Source organism: Dipodomys merriami, unplaced genomic scaffold, assembly GCF_024711535.1.
Source record: "Dipodomys merriami isolate MVZ:Mamm:240054 unplaced genomic scaffold, mDipMer1.0.p SCAF_3, whole genome shotgun sequence".
Classification (NCBI taxonomy): Eukaryota; Metazoa; Chordata; class Mammalia; order Rodentia; family Heteromyidae; genus Dipodomys; species Dipodomys merriami.
The window spans coordinates 24,039,061-24,061,164 of record NW_027204492.1 but is presented as its reverse complement, the minus strand read 5'-3'; the positions used below and the strand labels follow the sequence as shown (position 1 = coordinate 24,061,164).

Here is a 22,104-nt window from a genome sequence, read left to right as displayed (position 1 = left end):
TAAAGCTATTAAAACAGTAGAAGACTAGGGAAAACCAGGAAACAGAACAATAAATGAGTTTAATTTGACTAAATTATAATATATGCATGTACAAATTACCATGCTGATCACCTTTTGTAAAATCAATATAGGTTGAAAAATAATAAATCATAGGAAACAGGCTGTGTTTAGGCAACTGGTACCAGTGGGAGAGGCCAGGCAATGGAGAGGGTGGATGAGAGGGTAAATATGGTCAAAGCACTTTATGTGGATATATGAAAATAGAACAGTCAAACCTGTTGAAACTTTTAAAAAAAGAGAAAGAGCATGAGAGAGAAAGATGGAGAGTTGATGAGTGTGATCTGAGTACATTTTGTGTATGTATGTATGGTAGTGACACCAGAACTCATACAACAAATATATTCTAATAAAAAGTCTTGAAAAATATTTTGAAGTTAGGAATGGGGAATATACAAAGTACGGATATTCCTACATCAGGAATATTTAGGACAGGCATTTGGCAAGGGGACAAAATTATTTTAGTTGGGTAGTTATCATAGCTCATCTGGCTCAGCAAATGAGTCAGTCAAGCTCATGGGTTAGTTTTTGTTTTTTTTTGTTTTTGTTTCTGGTTGTTTTTTTTTGTCTATTGAGGGGCTTGAACTCTGGGCATGGATGTTGTCCATGACCTCTTCAGCTCAAGGCAAGAGTTCTGCCACTTGAGCCACAGTGCTACTTCCCATTTTCTGGTGGTTAATTGGAGATAAGAGTCTCATGGACTCAGATCTGAGATCTCAGCCTCCTGAATAGCTAGGATTACAGGCATGAGCCACCAGTTATTGGTGTGGTATTGGGTTTTAATGCAAATGGCAGTTGAACAGGAAAAAAAATTATTTTGTGCTGAGTGTCTAACTATGTTGCCAGGCTGTTCTTGTACTCTTGGGCTCAAGCAATCCTCCTATTCAACCTTTCAATTAACTGGTACACCAGACATGCACCATTACAAATTTTAGAAGAATTTAAAGCTATTCATATAGTACAGAGAGCTGCCTAGTTTACTTGATTCAGCTATAATAAAATGTAGGTCTAGTTTGAGGAGTTAAGACTTCTGAATTGTAGTTTCTTTTCTTTTTTCTTTTTTTTTTGGGTCCAGTCATGGGGCCTGAACTCTGGGCCTGGGTGCTGTCCCTCAGCTCTTCAGCTCAAGGCTAGCACTCTACCACTTGAGCCACAGCGCTACTTCTGGCTTTTTTTTCTGCTTATGTGGTGCTGAGGAATCGAACCCAGGGCCTCATGCATGCAAGGCAAGCGCTCTACCACTGAGCCACCTTCCCAGCTTTCAAAAGAAGGCCATGGAGCATTTTCCCTTTATCATAGTCATCCTTTGTCAGGGTTCAGTTTACAAATAAAGAGCTTTCTAACAACTTGGCTATGTGGAGGCTGTCAAGATTTCTCACAATTTAAGGTGGTTTAAAAGTTAAATTACCAGGTAGATTTGAACACTGATATTTCTTTAGAACTCAGCCATCTCTATAAAGTGAAATTTGTCATATAATCAGAGTTAAACATTAGTAAGTAAATTTACACACATTATTTTGATAGAATTTCAAGTATACTCATTACTTTGACCTTTTTCTGTTGGATTCAAGATAGTTGGGAGTGTGTGTGTGTGTGTGTGTGTGTGTGTGTGTGTGTGTGTGTGTGTGTGTGTGTGTGTGTGTGTGTGTGTGTGTGTGTGTGTGTGTGTGTGTGTGTGTGTGTGTGTGTGTGTGTGTGTGTGTGTGTGTGTGTGTGTGTGTGTGTGTGTGTTAGGGGGTTGGTTAAAGCATCGGCTGTCCCTGAGCTTTTTTTTTTTCTCTCTCAAGACTAGCACTCTACCACTTAAGCCCAACTAGAGTTATCAGTTAATTATTACAATACACTGCTTTCTACACCTGTGAAGGCAGGAAGGGGATTATTGGCCTTACACTGAGTGCCTTCAAATTGCTCTGTTGTTGATTATTCTGTGGCTGGTGTTTTAATTTTTTTTTCTGGCTTTTCAGTTTATCAGATTTTTTGTTTTGTTTTGCTTTTTCCACAGTCCTGGGGCTTGAATTCAGAGTGTGGGTTCTGTCCCTCAGCTTCTCTTGCTCAAGGCTGGTGTCCTACCACTTTGAGCCACAGCACTGAGTAGTTTATTGGAGATAAGAGTCTCACAGCTTTTCCTGCCTGCTTTGGCTTCAAATTAAGATCCTCAGATCACAGCCTCCTGAGTAGCTAGGATTACAGGTGTGATCTATGGGCTTGTCTATTTACCAGTTTTTTTTTTTTTTTTAAATAATGTAGCTTCATTTCCCACAGATTTTTTAAGGCTGTGGCCTGATGTTCTGTTCTACTGGTGGGATTACACCTGCTTTAGTATTAAATGAATAGATCTTGTGGCAACAGCTTTTTCTACTCTTAGGTCATTTTTTTGTTTATTTTTGGGTTTCTAGCAATCCAATAAGGTTTGTAAGTAGGAGGATGGGCTATTTGCCAAAGTGTATTCAGTGTTTTCTTTAAGATTAATTCATGCTGTGTGCCTGTGGCAAACGCCTGTGGTCCTAGCTACTTAGGAGGTTGGGATCTGAGGATCCTTACTCAAAGCCAGCCCTGGCAAGGAAAATCCGTGAGACTCTTACATACAGTTAGCCACCAGAAAACCGGAAATGGCACGGTAGCTCAAGTGGTAGAGTTCTTGCCTTGAACTGAAGAGCTTGGGAACAGAGCCCAGGCCCAGAGTTCAAGCCCTATGATCAAGAAAAACAAACAAAAACCCCAAAGATTTATTCATATGTAAATATTTACTTTTAGAAATTATTTTAGTTATTAAATTGCTTATACTTCTTTTGCATTGCCAAGTATAAAAAAACCTGAGTATAGGGGCTGGGAAGGTGGCTCAGTGGTAGAGTGCTTGCCTTGCATGCATGAGGCCCTGGGTTCGATTCCTCAGCACCACATAAGAAAAAAGAAAAAAGCCAGAAGTGGCGCTGTGGCTCAAGTAGTAGAGCGCTAGCCTTGAGCTGAAGAGCTAAGGGACAGTACCCAGGCCCAGAGTTCAGGCCCCATGACCAGACCCCCCCTCCCCCATAAAAAAAACAAAACCTGAATATAAAAATAGGGGAAGGTGGGGCTGGGAAGGTGGCTCAGTGGTAGAGCGCTTGCCTTGCATGCCTGAGGCCCTGGGTTCGATTCCTCAGCACCACATAAACAAAAAGAAAAAAGCCGGAAATGGTGCTGTGGCTCAAGTGGTAGAGCGCTAGCCTTGAGCTGAAGAGCTGAGGGACAGCACCCAGGCCCAGAGTTCAGGCCCCACGACTGGACCCCCCCGCAAAAAAAAAAAATAGGGGAAGGTTTTGACTAGATTGATATACACAATTCTAGATGAAAAAACAACCTGCCAAAATGTTTTTTAAAAGAGGATTTAGCCAAAGAAATTCTGCTTTATTCTGAATTTAACAATATATGCATATATTTGAAAAGAATAATTTGGTTACGATTGTGATATATGCCAGGACACCCCTCGAAATTGACTTCATTCACAGAAGCAACATGATGTAGGTGAATAATGTGAAACGAATTATGTGAATTTTCTTAATGTCTTTGTTTTTCATATCTAAAAATATATAAGCAAAATATGTATAAATAAAAATAGACATAAATATAAAAACACATCCCTTGGTTATCTGAGAATCTGTTAATTATATTTAGAAATTTTAATAAACCTAATTTTAAGAGACTCTTTTGAGGATTTTTAAAAAAAATCTTTTGAGAATTTTTATTACCATATTTTTGATAAGTGTTCTGGTTAATCAAGTAAATATTGTTGCAATAAAAATAGGGCCTTTGAAGCCAGGCACCAGTGGCTCTCTCCTGTAATCCTACCTACTCAGGAGGCTGAGATCTGAGGCTCTCAATTCAAAGCCAGCCCAGGCAAGAAAGTCCATTGAGACTCTTACCTCCAATTAACCACCAAAAAAACCAGAAAACTGTGGCTCAAAGTGGCAGAGCACTAACCTTGAACCTAAGAGCTCCGGGACAGCGCCCAGGCTGAGTTCAAGCCCTACAAACAACAAAAGAAGAAAAAAAGAAAAGCAAATAAACTTTTACAATGGTACATACTAAATTCCCTGATAAAAGTTACTGTCACAAAATTCTAAGATTGGACAAAGAATGACACTGTAACTTAAAAGAATTAAAACTGGGGCTGGGAATGTGGCTTAGTGGTAGAGTGCTTGCCTAGCATGCATGAAGTCCTGGGTTCCATTCCTCAGTACCACATAACAGAAAAGGTCTGAAGTGGTGCTGTGGCTCAAGTGGTAGAGTGCTAGCTAGACTTGAGCAAAAGAAGGCTCAGGGACAGTACCCAGACCCTAAGTTCAAGCCCCAGGACTGAAAATAAAAAGAGTTAAAACTTTTTTGCTGGGGTTGGGAAGGTGGCTCAGTGGTAGAGTGCTTGCCTTGCATGCCTGAGGCCCTGGGTTCGATTCCTCAGCACCACATAAGAAAAAAGAAAACAAGCAGGAAGTAGCACTGTGGCTCAAGTGGTAGAGCACTAGCCTTGAGCTGAAGAGCTGAGGGACAGCACCCAGGCCCAGAGTTCAGGCCCCACGACCGGACCCCCCCCCAAAAAAAAAAAAAAAACAAAAAAACTTTTTTGCTTTGTTTTTGAAAAAAAATGTTTCATAGAAAAATAATATAAAAATGGAAAAATCAGAATCATAAATGACTAGAGAAGAATATACACTGGAAGTAATAAAATTTAGTATTGAAAAGGTCAAATATCAGAAATGGGATTTATAGAGAAGAGTTATCTTAGGAGCTCATACAAGAGATGTACATAAACTTCCACTGATTGAGGAATCATGAGGGTTACAAAGGAGGATAAAGGGAGAATAAAATTTAAAAACGTGGAGTTTCAAAGAGCTTTTTTTTTGGGTGGTCAGTCATGGGTCTTGAACTTGGGGCAGGGTGCTGTTCCTGAGCTTTTCAGCTCAAGGCTAGTGCTCTACCACTTGAGCCACAGCACCACTTCTGGTTTTCTGGTGGTTAATTGGAGATAAGAGTCTGAGGCACTTTCCTGCCTAGGCTGGCTTTGAGCCACAGTCCTCAGATCTTAGCCTCCTGAGTAGCTAGGATTACAGACATGAGCTACTAGTGCCCGACTGTTCTTTTTTCTTTTTTTAACATGTAATGCACCTCAACTCTGTTACAGGTTGCTGGATGAGTGGACTTATAGCTTACTAATTAAACTCATTTACAACCTGTTTAGAGGATCTAAGGATATAGTTGATTTGCACAGAGGTACTGGTTAGTAGTGAACTCTTAGCCAGAGATCTTTTCCCCACGGATACCAAAGGGACTGTTATATACACATTATGGCATGAGTAAAGTAAAACATGTAGAAATGGCCAAAGCTGATTGTGCTAAGAAAAGTACCTGTCTCAAATGTCATGTTGTTTCCTTGTGCCATGTTGACAGTGGTATTTGTTCATGCCTTAATTATGGGTTGTTGTATCCTGCCAAATATGAAATGAATACGCTTTCTTTTGTTGTAACTATAGACTTATTGGTAGAGACTGACTTAGAAATTTATTGTTTTATTACACCATGTATTAACTTCGGACACTTGGAATTTTCAGGAGTTGTCACAGCTGAAATGTTTAGACATATGCAGAACTCTGAGATAATTCGAAAAATGACTGAAGAATTTGATGAGGTAACATCTTATCCGAAATGTTTTATTAATTTTATACATATAGAACTTGACTTAATTATTTTGAAGTATTAATGTAGATATGAGCTATAACCCTAATAAAATGATAGCTGTATAATCTTGGTCAAGTTGTCTTATCATTAGTTTCATCTGTAAATTTTTTCTATGAGGCAGCTGTGGAAATAGAATTGATTCATAATAATGATTAATATTAATGATTAATAGTAATTGACTAATAGTAATGATTAAATATTGCTTAGCATTTTATGATTCCATGTAGCAAGAACTTATTTATTTATTATTTATTTTTAGCAAGAACTTTAAAAATGGTAAAAATTGGGGCTGGGAAAGTAGCTCAGTGGTAGAATAAGCTTGCCTTGCATGCATGAGGCCTTGGGTTTGATTCTTCAGCACCGCATAAACAGAAAAGAGTCGGAAGTGGCACTGTGGCTCAAGTGGTAGAGCACTAGCCTTGAGCTGAAGAGTTGAGGGACAGTGCCCAAGCCCAGAGTTCAAGTCTCAGGACTGACAAAAAAAATTTTTTTTTTGGGTTCGGTCATGGGCCTGAACTCTGGGCCTGGGTGCTGTCCCTCAGCTCTTCAGCTCAAGGCTAGCGCTCTGCCACTTGAGCCACAGCACCACTTCCGGTTTTTTTTCTTTTTGCTTATGTGGTGCTGAGGAATCGAACCCAGGGCCTCAGGCATGCAAGGCAAGCGCTCTACCACTGAGCCAACTTCCCAGCCCCTGACAAAAAATTTTTTAAAATAGTAAAATTGTAATTTCTTTTTGTTGTTGGTTGTTAGGCTTGAACTCAGGGCCTGGGTGCAGTTCCTGAGATATTCTTCCAGTTTTGTGGTTAATCAAAGATAGGGACTTTCCTGTCTGGGCTGGCTTTGAACCAACACCCTCAGGTTGAGCTTCCTGAGTAGCTAGGATTACAGATATGAGCCAACAGTGCCTGGCTAATAGGGTGATTTTGAAAGTAAAAACTTCAGTGGGGAAAACAATTCAGAACATAGGAATATATTCTCAAATACTGTATAAAGAAGATAGTCAATCTTTGAAGAAAGTGTAGACAAAAGAATGTATATATTATTTAAAAATTCCTTTGTGACTTAACTGAAAATATAATAAAAATAAATAGGAAACAAGTTTATCATCACTATAATATCTGTAAGTATTGTAACCAATAAATATACTTGTAGATTGACTAGAATGAAAGTTCCTTCAGGGAAGGAATTTGTTTTTTTTACATCTGTCTATAGCACCAGTGGTTTTGTAGTTTCAAAACTTTTACATTTTTAAGTAGAATCTCTGATCTCATTTGTTTTATTTGGTCATTTTTTTCCTGCTCTTTTAAATGAATAAGCTTCCAGCTATGATTCTAAAAGATAGATGAGTTGTTAAAATGGTTTTGTTAATCACTAAGGGATATTAATCAGTCTCTGAGTAGAGAAGAGGTAATTATGAGTAATTACATGTTTTAACCTTTTAATATTAACTGTTTAAGTGAGAACTTTTTGCTAAAAGGAAGTATTTAAGATAATCATCCTGAAATATAATTTGAAAATTTCAACAAATGAAGTTAACAATAATAACATATTTTAGTCTGTTCACTAAATGAGCTCATCAGAGACTGTAGAGGCTGGAGGTGTAACAAAGCAATAGAATGTGTGCTTAGCATGCTCTGGGCTACAAATTTGGTCCCAAGACCAATCCCTCTCCTCAACCAAATGAAAAAAGCACTTTTTAGAGTATGTTAGGAATTGGTTCTCAGACACAATTCAGTGTATATATGACATGAGGTAAAAATTTAGTGATGAAAGTTAATTGTTGAAACTTTGACTATATTGTACTGATATAGCTCTGAGTTATATTTATTAATGATCCCCACTTTTCTCTATAATTGTTCCTTATGTTATGTTTTTAAGCACTCATTCACCTACCTATCTATCCACCCATCCATTCATCCATCCATCCATCTATCCATCTGTCCATCCATCTGTCTGTCTATCCATGCAGCATTCCTTCCATTTATTTTGTGGAGAATGAGCAGTACTTAGTGTCTATTCTTACCACTGAGCTATAATTCTTGCCCTTCACCAAAGATGAACATCATTTTGTTAAACAAGCATGGAATATGATTTTGTTATTTTGAATCCACTCAAAAACATCTATTTGGTTTAGGTGTTGTTTGCTTGTTTTAAAGAAATTTAATTACTGTATAAATATATTTATATTCATCAGAAGAATATTTCACTTTGATGAAGACTTTAAAATTTTTAATATCAATAATTGACACTTAATTTCATTGACTGATTTCAAATGAGCAGAATTGTCCAGAGGTACTTCTACATTTGCACCTAGTCTCTTGCTTCCCTTGAGAGTTTATTATAGAGGAAGGATAAGATAAAGGAATTTTTTTATACTTCTGTTTAGGATGTTTAAAAAGCAATTAAAAATCTTATGAATTTTAAATTAATTTTCTGTTTAAAATTTGTGTTTTAGGATAGTGGCGATTATCCACTTACCATGGCTGGTCCTCAGTGGAAGAAGTTCAAATCGAGTTTTTGTGAATTCATTGGTGTTCTAGTACGGCAATGTCAGTATAGTATCATATATGATGAGTACATGATGGATACAGTCATTTCACTTCTTACAGGATTATCTGACTCACAAGTCAGAGCATTTCGGCATACAAGTACCCTGGCAGGTTAGTATTTTGAATGATTTTCTCTATTGCTTTAGGTTAGAGAGGAAATGATTCTCATTAAAAGGGAAATGAAATAATAGTGGCATTAATTAGTTTAACTTCTAAAATGATCACTAAGAGAACACTCTCTCCATTCTTCTCTTTGTGCAATATTGAGAATAAATTGGTAGTTTCAGAGCTTAGTTTTATTTCTTATGAGTTTTGTTTGTTTCTGAGATAGGGTTCACAAGTGTAGTCCAAAGTAGCTTCAAACTTACTATAAGGCCCAGGCTGCCTAAGCCTCTTGGGTGCTGGTGTTATTGTCATGCATCTCAATATCCACCTAGTATTTTCTGTTTTAATTCTTTGTGAAGGTATACTCAAACTAAAATGTGGTGATTCCTCCCTGCCCACAAGCCACAGGAATTACTATGAGCCACTGATGCTTGGCTTGAATGATGTTTTATTAAGGAGAATTGATGGCAAATTTGGGTTGACTGTTGCCATCATTTTGATATTTAGTCTCCTCCAGATAGGATGGCAACCAGTTGGACGAGGCTAATTCTTCAACTTACATTGGACAATAGTAACTTTAGGTCAGGTCAGTCTTTCATCTTTAAATTTTGGTGACTTGAATTACATTTCATACCTCACATGGTTAATATTACAGCAGTGCTTTTTTTGTTTCATACATCTGAAATTTAAGTTTGTGCTGAAGATAAAAATTGCTGATAGGCTGTTACTGAATATATATATGTATGTATGTATGTATGTATGTATGTATGTATGTATGTATGTGTATATATATATATATATATATATATATATATATATATATATATATATATATATATATATATATATATATATATTGGGGGGGGTGGGGTCCAGTCGTGGGGCCTGAACTCTGGGCCTGGGCGCTGTCCCTCAGCTCTTCAGTTCAAGGCTAGCGCTCTACCACTTGAGCCACAGCGCCACTTCCGGCTTTTTTCTTTTTGCTTATGTGGTGCTGAGGAATTGAACTCAGGGCCTCAGGCATGCAAGGCAATCGCTCTACCACTGAGCCACCTTCCCAGCCCCTGAATATATATTTTTGATTTCAGTTTGAATAAATCAGATAGACTTTGTTATAATGTTCTAAGCTTTAATGTCAGTTTTAATTTCTGTCTTTAAAACTTTCCTCTGAGGAACTTTTTTAAATTTTTGGTAGAATATCTCCTCAAAGAATTAAAGCTATAGCCGGGCGCTGGTGGCTCACGCCTGTAATCGTAGCTACTCAGGAGGCTGAGATCTGAGGAACGTGGTTCAAAGCCAGCCCGGGCAGGAAAGTCCGTGAAACTTACCGCCAATAAACCACCAGAAAATCAGATGTGGTGCTGTAGCTCAAGTGGTAGAGTGCTAGCCTTGAGCTGAAGAGCTGAGGGACAGTGCTCAGGCCCAGAGTTCAAGCCCTACGACCGACAAAAGAAAAAAAAAAAAGAATTAAAGCTATGATTCACCATATACTTCTGAAAAATTCATTAGTAAAAGTAAAATGCAGTTTATTATAGGTTCTCTTTTTGTTTTTGGTGCTGAATACACAAAATATCAATGTGGTCGTACTTGACATGATTAAGTCCAACATCAAAAATTTGATGGCTATGGGGCTGGGAAGGTGGCTCAGTGGTAGAGCACTTGCCTTGCATGCCTGAGATTCCTCAGCACCACATAAGCAAAAAAGAAAAAAAGCCGGAAGTGGCGCTGTGGCTCAAGTGGCAGAGCGCTAGCCTTGAGCTGAAGAGCTGAGGGACAGCGTCCAGGCCCAGAGTTCAGGCCCCACGACTGGACCCCCCCCCAAAAAAATATATATATATTTTATATATATATATAAAATTTGATGGCTAGTGTAAATTAAAACAAATATGACAAATAATTTTAGATCTGAGTGACACACTAGTTTGCTGAATATTTGAAATTACTTAGAGGAGAAAATTGGAAACTTCCTTTTAAGAGAGCCAGTAACCACAAATGAAGATGGAGTTTGAATTGTTGTATCATACAATGCAACCAAGTGTGAGAAATGGTCTGGAGTATACTAAATAAGTAACACATAAATTCTTAAATTAAAAATCCCAGACAGAAGTGGTTACTGTCTCAAGATTTAAAAGAATAGTATAGGGAAAAATCTTTTTACGGGAAAGCACTTTGTTAAATGACATTTTGGGCTGGGAATGTGGCTTAGTGGTAGAGTGCTTGCCTAGCATGCGTAAGGCCCTGGGTGTGATTCCTCAGTATCATGTAAACCAAAAATAATAATAAAATTATATTTAAGTGGCATTTCCCTGTTTATACTTTCTTTTAACTTTCCTGCCCGGGCTGTCTTTGGGATTTTTTTTTCTTCGGTTGTGGGGCTTGAACTCTGGGCCTGGCGCTATCCTTGAGCTCTTCAGCTCAAGGCTAAGCACTTGACCACTTGAGCCACAACGCCACTTCTGGCCTTTTCCGTTTATGTGGTGCTTAAGAATCGAACTCAGGGCCTCATGCATGCAAGGTAAGCACTCTACCACTGAGCCACCTTCCCAACCCCACTGTTTATACTTTTGAATTTAGATTCTTTACAATTTCATCATTATCTTTATGATATGCAGTAAAGTAAAACATAAGTTAATGCTGATAAAACCCTTCAACATTGTTATACCATGTGATTTGACATAATTCATTTAGATCCTCTTTGGTTACTGAGGTAGCTAAATAACTTTTTTAAGTGCCTTGGATTTTGGGCCTCACATGATTGGCAAATGCCACACTACTGAGCTACATACTAAGGTCTTAGCTAAATGACTTTCATATGAATCATGATCACTTGAGTTAGGTTGTTGTAGGGGACATTATTAACAATACTAGGATTTAATCATATTCTGGACGGAGTCAGTTTTTATTGCTTTTAATCTTGGTTTAACTACATGTTTGTGTGTGTGTGTGTGCGTGTGTAGGGGTAGGTGTAGGTGTGGGTGGGTGTGAACTTACAATGTGGGGCAAATTTCCTTCAATTTCCTTTGCCCTTACCTTTGAGGACTGTTGGGAAGATTGCAAGATAATGCACAAAAGTATTTGGCATAGGCAATTTGCTGACATACTATATAGTATGATCTGTTGTTGACATCATTTGTAGCAGCTGTATTTTTTTCTGTCTTGTAAGTACCGCGCACTAACCAATTGCGCCACTGGAGCTCCTCTTTTCTGTTAGAAGCAGAGTAGCTCCTCTCTGCTTAATTTCACTTAAGTTGATCTTAAGTTGTAAAAATTTGCATCTATTAGGCTAATTTCAACATTTTACCCTTTTAAAAATAGCTATGAAGCTGATGACAGCTTTGGTGAATGTGGCACTAAATCTTAGCATTAATATGGATAATACACAAAGACAATATGAAGCAGAACGGAATAAAATGATTGGAAAACGAGCCAATGAGAGGCTAGAACTCCTGCTACAAAAACGGAAAGAGGTAAATTTTTATATAACCTATTTAGGTTATTAATGTGTATCTTGTTTATCATCAAGTATAACATGTTAATGCTTCAGATAATTTTATTCAAAAAATGTTTTTTGTTTTTGGTACTAGGAATTCAGTTTAGGGCCTTATGGGCAACAAGCATGTGTTTTGCCACAGTCTCATGAAAAATTTAATTTTAAGGGCTTGAAATGTGGCTGAGTAGTGTCTTGTCAGCCTAGCAAGTGGAACTGGGCACTGGTGGCTCACGCTTGTCACCCTAGGTACTCAGGAGGCAGAGATCCGAGGATCGTGGTTCAAAGCCAGCCCGGGCAGGAAAGTCTGTGAGACTCTTACCTCCAATTAACCACCAGAAAACCAGAAGTGGTGCTGGGGCTCAAGTGGTAGAGTGCTTGCCATGAGCTGAAGAGTGCAGGGACAGTGCCCAGGCCCAGAGTTCAAGCCCCATGACTGACCAAAAACCCCCCAAAAACACAAAACAACAGCCACAGAAAAAAAGATAAGTGGTCAGACACACAGTACATATACAGAATGAAAAACTTCTCATCCATTAGAAAGAAGATGTTTGCAGGGAACGGAATGGACCCAGAACAAATGTTAAATGAGGTAAGACAAGTTCAGAGAGACAAATAGCACGTTTTCTTTCAGATGTGGAAGTTAGATCTAAAATACAGTTGGACATGACAATTTATACAGGGCTCTATGCATTTACACACAAACAGACTAAGGGAGGATATATTTAGGGGAAGAACCCAAAGGCATAATTCCTCATAACATCTAAAATACTTCAAACCAAAACAAATTCCAGGAAATGGAAACATGTTTTATTTGTTGTTGTTTTCTTTTTTTTTTTGTCTGTTTAGAGGAGGGCAAAAGGAGGCACACAGGAATGGAGCTAAAAAGGGTGAACAAATGCAATCATAGTATTTACTGTACATTATGTAAAAAAATGAACTATGCAACTTATGTGTAGGAACAGGAAAGGGAATATGGAGGAAAATGAAGAAAGGGGTGACACTGTCTAAGAAGCATTGTACTCATTACTAACTTATGGAATTGTAACCCCTTTGAACAACTCCTTAATAATTACAATGAAAATTAAAAAAATAATCTCAAATAGTACATTTCAAGTAGTTTATTTGTCTAACTTGAAGTTTTTTGAATATCTGTCAACAATACCTCATATATTTTCTAAGAAATTGCATTTTATTAAGTAAAAATACTTGGGACAGCCTGGAAAGTTGTCCCAGCCTTAATATTATTTATGTAAAGTCTTATTCATGTAAAGTATTATTATTCATGTAAAGTATCTCTCTTCCTCTCTCCTCTCTCCCTCTCTTTCCCTCTCTCTCCCTCTTTCTCTCCCTCCCTCTCTCCTCTCTCCTCCCTCTGTCTCTCTCTCTCCCTCTCTCCCTCCCTCTCTCTTTCCCTCCCCCCTCCCTCTCTCTTTCTCTCATGCCATTAGCTGGGGCTTGAACCTCAGGGACTGGGCTCTGTACTGAGCTTTGGTGCTCAAGGCTGGTGCTTTCCCTCTTGAGCCACAGCCCCACTTCTGGCTTTTTGGAGATAAGAATCTCATGGACTTTCCTATCTGGTGGCTTCAAACCATAATCTCTAGGTTTCAGAGTTCTCAGTAGTTAGAATTACAGGTGTGAGCTACCAGTACCTAGCCTTGAAACTCATTTTCATATAACTTAGCGTGTTGATAACACCTCAGTCTCTTAATTAATGAATTTTACTGGTAATGTAAAGCATGTCTTAGTTCTTGAAATTATTACCTTATTCCTAGACAGTTAACATAGAATATGTGGAAAAAATTAAGAGGACTTTGACATGGAAATTTTTTTGGGGGTGGGGGAGGTCCGGTCGTGGGGCCTGAACTCTGGGCCTGGGCACTGTCCCTCAGCTCTTCAGCTCAAGGCTAGCACTCTACCACTTAAGTCATAGCGCCACTTCCGGCTTTTTTCTTTTTGCTTATGTGATGCTGAGGAATCGAACCCAGGACCTCAGGCATGCAAGGCAAGCGCTCTACCACTGAGCCAACTTCCCAGCCCCAAAATTTTTATACAATTATATGATATTAGTATTTCTACATTAGAGTTATGCCTCTTATACTTCAAATAATGTAAGCTTATAATTTATTTCATTTATTCTTACAATTCATTTCATTTTATTTTTTTGTGGTGCTTGGGATAGAACTAGGGCCTCATATATGTGAGGAAAGTGCACTGTCATTGAGCAACATTCCTTTGCAAAGGTTAAGATTTTAAACATTTTGAAGGACATCCTATAACTGACTGTATTAATGAATATAAAAAGTGCTTGCTTATGTTAGCATTATTTAGAAGTACAGGACATTTATGCAGAGAAAAGATACATTTTGCAAAAAGCACATAGAGTAAGAGCTAATTTATCCTTAGATTGTAAAAAAGAAACAATACTCTGTAACCTATTTTTTTTCTTTTAGGTTTAGTATTTTGAATTGAGGTCTTACCACTTTAACTTGGCCTTTTTGATAAAGACTGGTACTCTTTCATTTGAGTCACACCTCCACTTCTGGCTTTTTGTTGATTGATTGGAAATAAGAATCTCTTAGGTTTGTCTGCCCTGGCTGGTTTCAAACCGTGTGGTCCTCAGATCTCTAGACTCCTGAGTAGCTAGCTAGTCAGCACCCAGTTCACATGCACTTTTAATTGATAGTTTGAGTTAACAGAATCCAGGTGCTGGTGGCTCATTCCTGTAACCCCAGTTATACTGGAAGCTAAGATCTGAGGCTCACAGTTGTAAGTCATCCCAGGCAGGAACGTAGCTAATCTCCAGTAAACTACCTCTCTATCCCTCAAAAAGTTGGAAGTGCAGCTCTGGCTAATCAGGTAGAATTCCAGCTTTGAGCAAAGGAGCTCAGACCAGCACGTAGTTCCTGAGTTCAAGAAACAGGACTGGTGGACGCGCGCGTGCACACACACACCCACCCACACCCCCCCACACACACACCATGTGAATGAATTTTTTTTGTTAATTTGAAATATTTCTTCAAGTCAGTCTTTTCTCAACAGAATTTAGTGAATAGCTCTATATTTGTTTTTGGTTGGTTACAGGGCTTGAATTCTGGGCCTAGGCACCATCCCTGCGCTATTCAGCTCAAGGCAAGTGCTCTACCACTTGAGCCACAGCACCATTTCCAGTTTTCTGGTGGTTAATTGGAGATAAGAGTCTCACGGACTTTCCTGCCTGGGCTGGCTTTGAACCAGATGCTTAGATCTCAGCCTCCTGAGTAGCTAGAATTACAGGCATGAGCCACCAGCGCCTGGCAATAAATAGCTATATATATTTTTTTACATAGTTATTTTACTGTTTTGGTTATTTAGCAGACACAAAACATGATTCTTCTCTTTTAGACTATAAACATCAAAATAATTAAAAAATGGTTACATGTTCTTGATATGAACATATAAATGCTTTGTAATTAATACTATTACATAATAAATGTAATAATAAACCATATTTTTCTACCAGTTTCTCTGTATATTGGAACTTTGTGCTCATTAGAAAAGAATTAACCTGGCTGGGTGCCAGTGGCTCATGCCTGTAATCTTAGCTATTCAGGAGGCAGTGAGATCTGAGGATAATGGTTCAAAGCTACCCCAGGCAGGAAAGTCTGTGAGACTCTTCTCCAATTAAACACCATAAAATCAGAATTAGTGTTGTGGCTCAAGTGGTAGAGCACTTACCTTGAGCTGAAGAGCTCAGAGACATTGCCCCGTCCTGGAGTTCAAGCCCCACACTGACCACCCCCGCCCCCCCCCCCAAAAAAAAAAAAAGAAGAAAGAATTACTTTCCCAATCAAAATTTTTAAGTTGTCAGATATTTCAAGGAACTTCATCTATCCAAACTTTACCCTTTCCTTGTGGTTATTTTTGTCTAGTGGAAAAAAAAAATGTGATCACCAAAATATTGAAGCAACCTGCATTTTGTGGGATTTTTTTCTGTTCTTTGTCTAATGAAAATTAATGATCTGTTCTTTTTATAGCTTCAGGAAAATCAAGATGAAATTGAAAATATGATGAATGCAATATTTAAAGGAGTGTTTGTACATAGATACCGGTAAGTCAGAACATTGTTTTTGTAAATAGAATTATTGAAGTTTTGTTAGTAGAATTATTGCAGTTTTGTTAAAACATCCTTTTATTGTGGTATTCTTCTGCCTTTAATGATTCATCTGTACCTTAGGGTAGATTTTAAAGCCTTTACCTATGCTAGATACAGCAATGCATTGATATGCACTTCTAATCTCAGCAACTAGGAGCCTTGGGCTACAGGATCATTTGAGCCTAGATGTTCAAGACCAGTGTGGGAAACTTTATGATATTCTGTTTCCAAAAAAATCAAATGCTAAAATCATTTAATAACTCTGTTAAACTTGGTTTCACTTGTTATAAATTTGGGCTCAATGTTGTGTGTAAATAATTATCACTTAGGAACTTTTGATCTAACTAGATGTGTATCACCTGTTAACTCTGCAACACATTAAGTCCAACAGGTATGAGCCAAGACTAGGATATGGTCTAGTGTAAAAGGCAAGGATGGGGCTTTGTTTATAGTTATATTTAGTTTTAAATATTTATTTTGGTACTCTGCTTTGGCAACTAGATTTTAAGCTACTGGCTTTAGATAGCATATTTCAATTATAACTTATTTTGCAGTGATACTTAAAATTGTGGTGTATCCATAGTAGATGAGATGTACTTGGCATATCTTGAATAAACCATATGTCCTGTAGCATACTGTAACTGATTAGATATTATTTTTCCTTCATCCATCTAGGGATGCAATAGCTGAGATCCGAGCTATATGCATTGAAGAGATTGGCATTTGGATGAAGATGTATAGTGATGCCTTTCTTAATGACAGTTATTTAAAATATGTTGGTTGGACTATGCATGATAAGGTAAAGTGTGCCCTATATAGAATGCTTCTCTGTCTATACATAGGCATGACTGTGTGCAGTTTTCATTCATAAATGAAATGCATACATTCCTTATACCACAACTTGTATAAACCTCTCTCCTTTATTCTCTCTGCTCTATGAAAACTTGAAACCTGGGCTGGGAATGTGGCTCAGTGGTAGAGTGCTTAACTCGCAGGCATGAGGCCCTGGGTTCAATTCCTCAGCACCACATAAGCAGGAAAAGCCAGAAGTGGTGCTATGGCTCAATTGGTAGAGTACTAGCCTTGAGCTGAAGAGCTGAGGGACAGCGCCCAGGCCCAGAGTTCAGGTCCCATGACCAACAAAAAAACAAACAAATTAAAAAACAAACGTGAAATCTAAAATGTAAAGTCCCCCAGATTTTTTTTTAATATTCTGACCACTGACTTTATTCTGAGTATTGACTTAGTATTTGTGCTTCAATACTGGTATCGTGCAGATAGTTTTGGTGATGCATTTTGTAGAGGACTAAAAGGAACCATTATAGGCTGTTATCTGAATGCTACCTAACTTTTCCTCATTTTTTTTCCAGTGACAGGGATCAAAGCCAGGGCTTTGCACATGCTAGGCAAGTGCTCTACCACTGAAACCTTACTCTCAGCACCTCGTTTTTCTCCTCTTGATAAAGCATGTTCCTTAGATTACATGTTGCAACTTCATTTAAAATTTTTCCCTCAAATTACCATTCTTAGTTGCCTTTTCATTAACTTTGAACATGTTTCTTGTATACATTCTTTCCAAATGTTGCTCTCTGTGAAATATGCTACTATCAACTTTCACGATAGTTTTGCTATGAACAAATTTTACAAAAAAATTATTTGGGGTATGAGATAGTAACCCTGTTCTTTGTCATACGTGTATAATCATTTATATTTTTGCACTATCAAAGATGACATCTCTGAGGAAATGTTATTGGTTAAGATTTTAAACCAGAAATTTTCAGGTTGGGAATGCACAGAGTTTGAATATTTTTTCTCTTCATTTCTTTTAGCAAGGTGAGGTAAGACTCAAATGTCTTACTGCACTACAAGGGCTTTATTATAATAAAGAGCTTAATTCAAAACTGGAGCTATTTACCAGTCGGTTCAAGGTTAGTACTAAATATTTAAAATTGCTTAGAATTTGAAAATATTTTTCTTCCTTTTTAAAACATATTTGAATCTCTTTGTTTATAGGATAGAATTGTGTCTATGACTCTTGACAAGGAATATGATGTTGCTGTACAAGCAATAAAATTACTCACTCTTGTTTTACAGTAAGTATGTGCTGCATATTACATTAGAGTTCCTGGTTAGATTTGTCTTGAAAAAAAAAACAAATAACAACTCAGTGTGTTGACTTCATAAAAAACTCAATGCCTATATGACATACATATACAAAAAATGCCAGATTAGAGTAAATTTTTGCATCAAAGACATTAATTTTTGCATATTGACTAAAGAAATAGAAATCTAACAAGCAATGTCAAAAGTTATGGATCAGATCATTGACTGAAAAGAAAAAATTAAACATATCAAAAGTTGAGTTTGTTCTCAGAGGCAAGTATATTAAAATGAGACCATTTTTAATGTATTTGCTCTGGGAATAAATAAAAATGTTTGGTAATACATCATGTTGTTTAGGCTGTATAAAAATAGTCCCTTACACATTGTTGAAAGGAAAATAAATTGATCTAAATTTGGCAATGTCTATCAAAACCTAAAATGTTCACATTTGCTAACACAGTATATTTTAAAATAGAATTTCTAAAATAATAACAATAAGTGTTTATTAAAAGTAAAAATTAACGTATGTGATGACAGCCAATAAAAAGTATTTCATATGTATTATTTAACTGAATACAGCAACCCTACAAAGTGGCTGGTTATTATCTTGTATGAAGTGTATCACTGTGTAGTATTTATAAAGAAGGCAATTTTAGATGTGTTGACATTTTCTGAGAACCCATAGGATTTACTTATTATTTATTACTGGGTCTAACTATGTAGCCTAAGGTGGCCTCAAATTCACAATCCTCTTGCATTATTATTCTTTAGAATGCTGGAATTGTAGGCATTTATGTCCAGTTTCATTAAACTCTATTTGAATTAAAGTTGAAATATGACTGGGTGTGGTGGCTATGTCTATAATACTAGCTACTCAGGAGGCTGAGAACTGAGGATCATTAGAACTGTGAGACTGTTATCTTCAATTAACTAGCCAAAAACCAAAGTGGAGATATGACTCATGTGGTAGACTGTCAGCCATGAGCAAAAAAGCCCAGTGAGATTGCAGAGCCCTGAGTTCAAGCCCAGTACTGGCACCAAAATATGTTCTTATTTTTTACTGTCTGCTGTTAGTCCTATGATTGTAAATTTATATATAATAGTAAATTCCTAGATTGTTTATTTCATAATAGAAGAATATTGAGATGAAAACAGCTGCCAGTGGCTACCATCCTGAATATAATTCCATAGGAAGAACTCAAAAGTTTACACTGCTTGATGAGCTCTACTTTAAAAATAACTTTGATTTACCAAGATTTTCTTATGGTTATTTTGTTTAAAATGATCAGGAAAATTAGCATTAAGCTTCAGTATGATTTTTCTCCAATGGTTACAAATATAAGTCTTTGATACTGAATATTTATTTGGAAAAATACTTGTGTTTTTTTATGCTTTGAAGATTTTATTTATCTTCATCCAGATATCTTGTACAAAGTCTTGTTGAGCAAATAACAGAAAGGAAGTACAGTACTATTTACTTATATGAATGAAATATGAAATGTTCTTAACTGTGAGATAAGTTAGGCACTGGGTGTATCTTAATGTAGTCACACTTGTCTTTTTTCTTTCTGGGGGCCTGGTACTAGCATTTGAACTCTAGGCTTCTTGCTTGTTAGGCAGGCACTGTTAATGCTTCAGCCCCAGCTCTGGTAAGCTCTGGTTATTTTGTAAAGGTCTCTCTTTTTTGCCTGGGCCAGCCTGAATGTTGGTCTTTCCATTTACATGTCATACTGTAGCTGGGATGATGGATGTACACCAGCACCCAGCCTCTTCCTTTGAAATGAGGCCTAAAAAGTTTTGCTTTGGCTGACACTGAAACTATGATCCTCTTTATCTCAGTCTCCTGAATTGCTAGGATGACAGTCCACTGCACCCAGCTATTGTTTGAGATGGGATCTCTTGACCTGCTGACCCAAGCTGGCCTCAAATCACAATCCTCTCCATTTCTGCCTCCCAAGTACTTAGGATTATAGACATGAGACACCAGCACCCAGATCATCTTTCCTAATATTCATATGAAATGGATACAGAATGATGTCTATGATTATTAACTCTAAGCTTTCTTCATGCTGCAAGTTTACATTTCATATTAGTTTTTTTTTTTTTTTTTGGGGGGGGGTCCGGTCGTGGGCCTGAACTCTGGGCCTGGGCACTGTCCCTCAGCTCTTCAGTTCAAGGCTAGTGCTCTACCACTTGAGCCACAGCACCACTACCGGCATTTTTTTTTCTGCTTATGTGGGGCTGAGGAATCGAACCCAGGGCCTCATGCATGCAAGGCAAGCACTCTACCACTGAGCCACCTTCCCAGCCCCTCTCATTAGTTTTTGTTTTGTCTTTATTTCCCGTTTAGCATTTATATTACATTATTCCCTTACCTATTTACTTCATGTATTCACTCTTAAATGTGGTGCTACATTTATATTTCATCTTAATAAAATTCTCAGCACTTTTGTTAGCACATCTTTAACCAAAAATAATAAATTAGGTTTATTTATTTTCTTTTAACCCAAATTGGTAAATTGGGAAAATGTAAAAGCATGAATTTTTCTATGTATATTCTTAGAATTAGGATATAGCTAAAAACCTTATTACTACTTATTTTTTACTAGGAGTAGTGAAGAAGTTCTTACTGCAGAAGATTGTGAAAATGTCTATCATCTGGTTTATTCAGCTCACCGGCCAGTAGCAGTAGCAGCTGGGGAGTTTCTCTACAAAAAGTAAATCTGTTATTTCTGTTACTTATTTTCTAAAGTACATGTTCATAACATTATTTTGATATACTAAATATTAAATACACACAACTTTTTAAAATTTTTATTATTATAGAGGTGAAGTACAGAGGGGTTACATGTACATGAGTCAGGTAATAAGTACATTTCCATTTGTACTGTGTCTTGTGTTCTCATTCTCTCCAAGTCCCTCCCTCTCATCTCTACCCATGAGTTGTACAGTTGAATTTCATCAATGCCCAATGCGCTCCACTGTTGCACTTTTTATCCTTTTTCTTCGAGTTCTGTGTCCTCCCCGCCACCCTCCCAATGATATACAACATATATAAGTAATGAATACAGAATCATAAGAAAAAGAAAAAACAATCTTTTGTTTCCATGTCTTAGGAGATCATTTCAGTATAAATATTATTTTATGTAAATATGAAGAGGTGCTTAGGCATTGCACCTTTGTGATTCTTTCCTAAGACTATCCTCTTTTGGTCTCACTGTATGTGAGTATCTAGAATTCTATGTCATTTGTCATATCCCAGTGCATATCAGAGAGAGCAAAATATCCGTTTGTACCTTATCCTGGCTTACCTCACTTCACATGATTTTTTTCTAGTTCCATCCATTTTCTTGGAAATAACATTATTTTATTCTTTCTAATGGCTGTGTAAAATTCCATTGTGTATAGATGCCACTTTTTTGCCTCTACTCATCTATTGTGGGGTATCTGGCTGTTTCCATATCTTGGCTATTTTGAATAGTGAGGCAAAGAACATGGATAATACACACATTTTATGAATGCTTTCACTTTACTCTTTCCTTTAAAAGTTTAGATTGCTCTTCTCTGGTTTGTTTGATTTAAGTTAGATCTTTAAAGGCAAATATATTCTGCCTTTTAAGGATATATATTTTTTGTGCTTAAGTTAGATCTTTTAAGGGAAATATATCATGTCTTTTAAGAAATTAGCTTGGTTTTTACAAATGCTGACATGAGTTCACCATACTAGCAAGCATTCTACCACTGAGCTATGTTCCATCCCCTAATGGATATATTTTAAATTTACCTAACTTATAATATTTAGATTTACCTCTTCTTGTCTACTTCATTTTCCAAATATTATAGTATGTAGTATTAAGCTTATTTTCCCATTACTTGAGAAAATATTTAAAAGTCTACTTCAAGTACTTAATATAGTTTGACCTAAGAATCCCCCAAATCCTCGATTTTATGATGCTATT

At 37.2% G+C, this 22,104-nt stretch overlaps 1 protein-coding gene across 2 annotated transcripts in view; it reads left to right on the top strand.

The window, feature by feature from the left end:
• The window catches only part of Stag2 (STAG2 cohesin complex component), a 132,587-nt gene that overhangs the window by 67,079 nt on the left and 43,404 nt on the right, over positions 1–22,104 (top strand). For both annotated transcript variants that reach the window (XM_070039771.1, XM_070039772.1), the window contains exons 6-13: positions 5,640–5,716; positions 8,222–8,426; positions 11,736–11,887; positions 15,924–15,997; positions 16,718–16,841; positions 17,872–17,970; positions 18,056–18,135; positions 20,755–20,862. In XM_070039771.1, the coding sequence (XP_069895872.1) occupies positions 5,640–5,716; positions 8,222–8,426; positions 11,736–11,887; positions 15,924–15,997; positions 16,718–16,841; positions 17,872–17,970; positions 18,056–18,135; positions 20,755–20,862 (919 nt within the window). The remainder of the gene's footprint in view (positions 1–5,639; positions 5,717–8,221; positions 8,427–11,735; positions 11,888–15,923; positions 15,998–16,717; positions 16,842–17,871; positions 17,971–18,055; positions 18,136–20,754; positions 20,863–22,104) is intronic.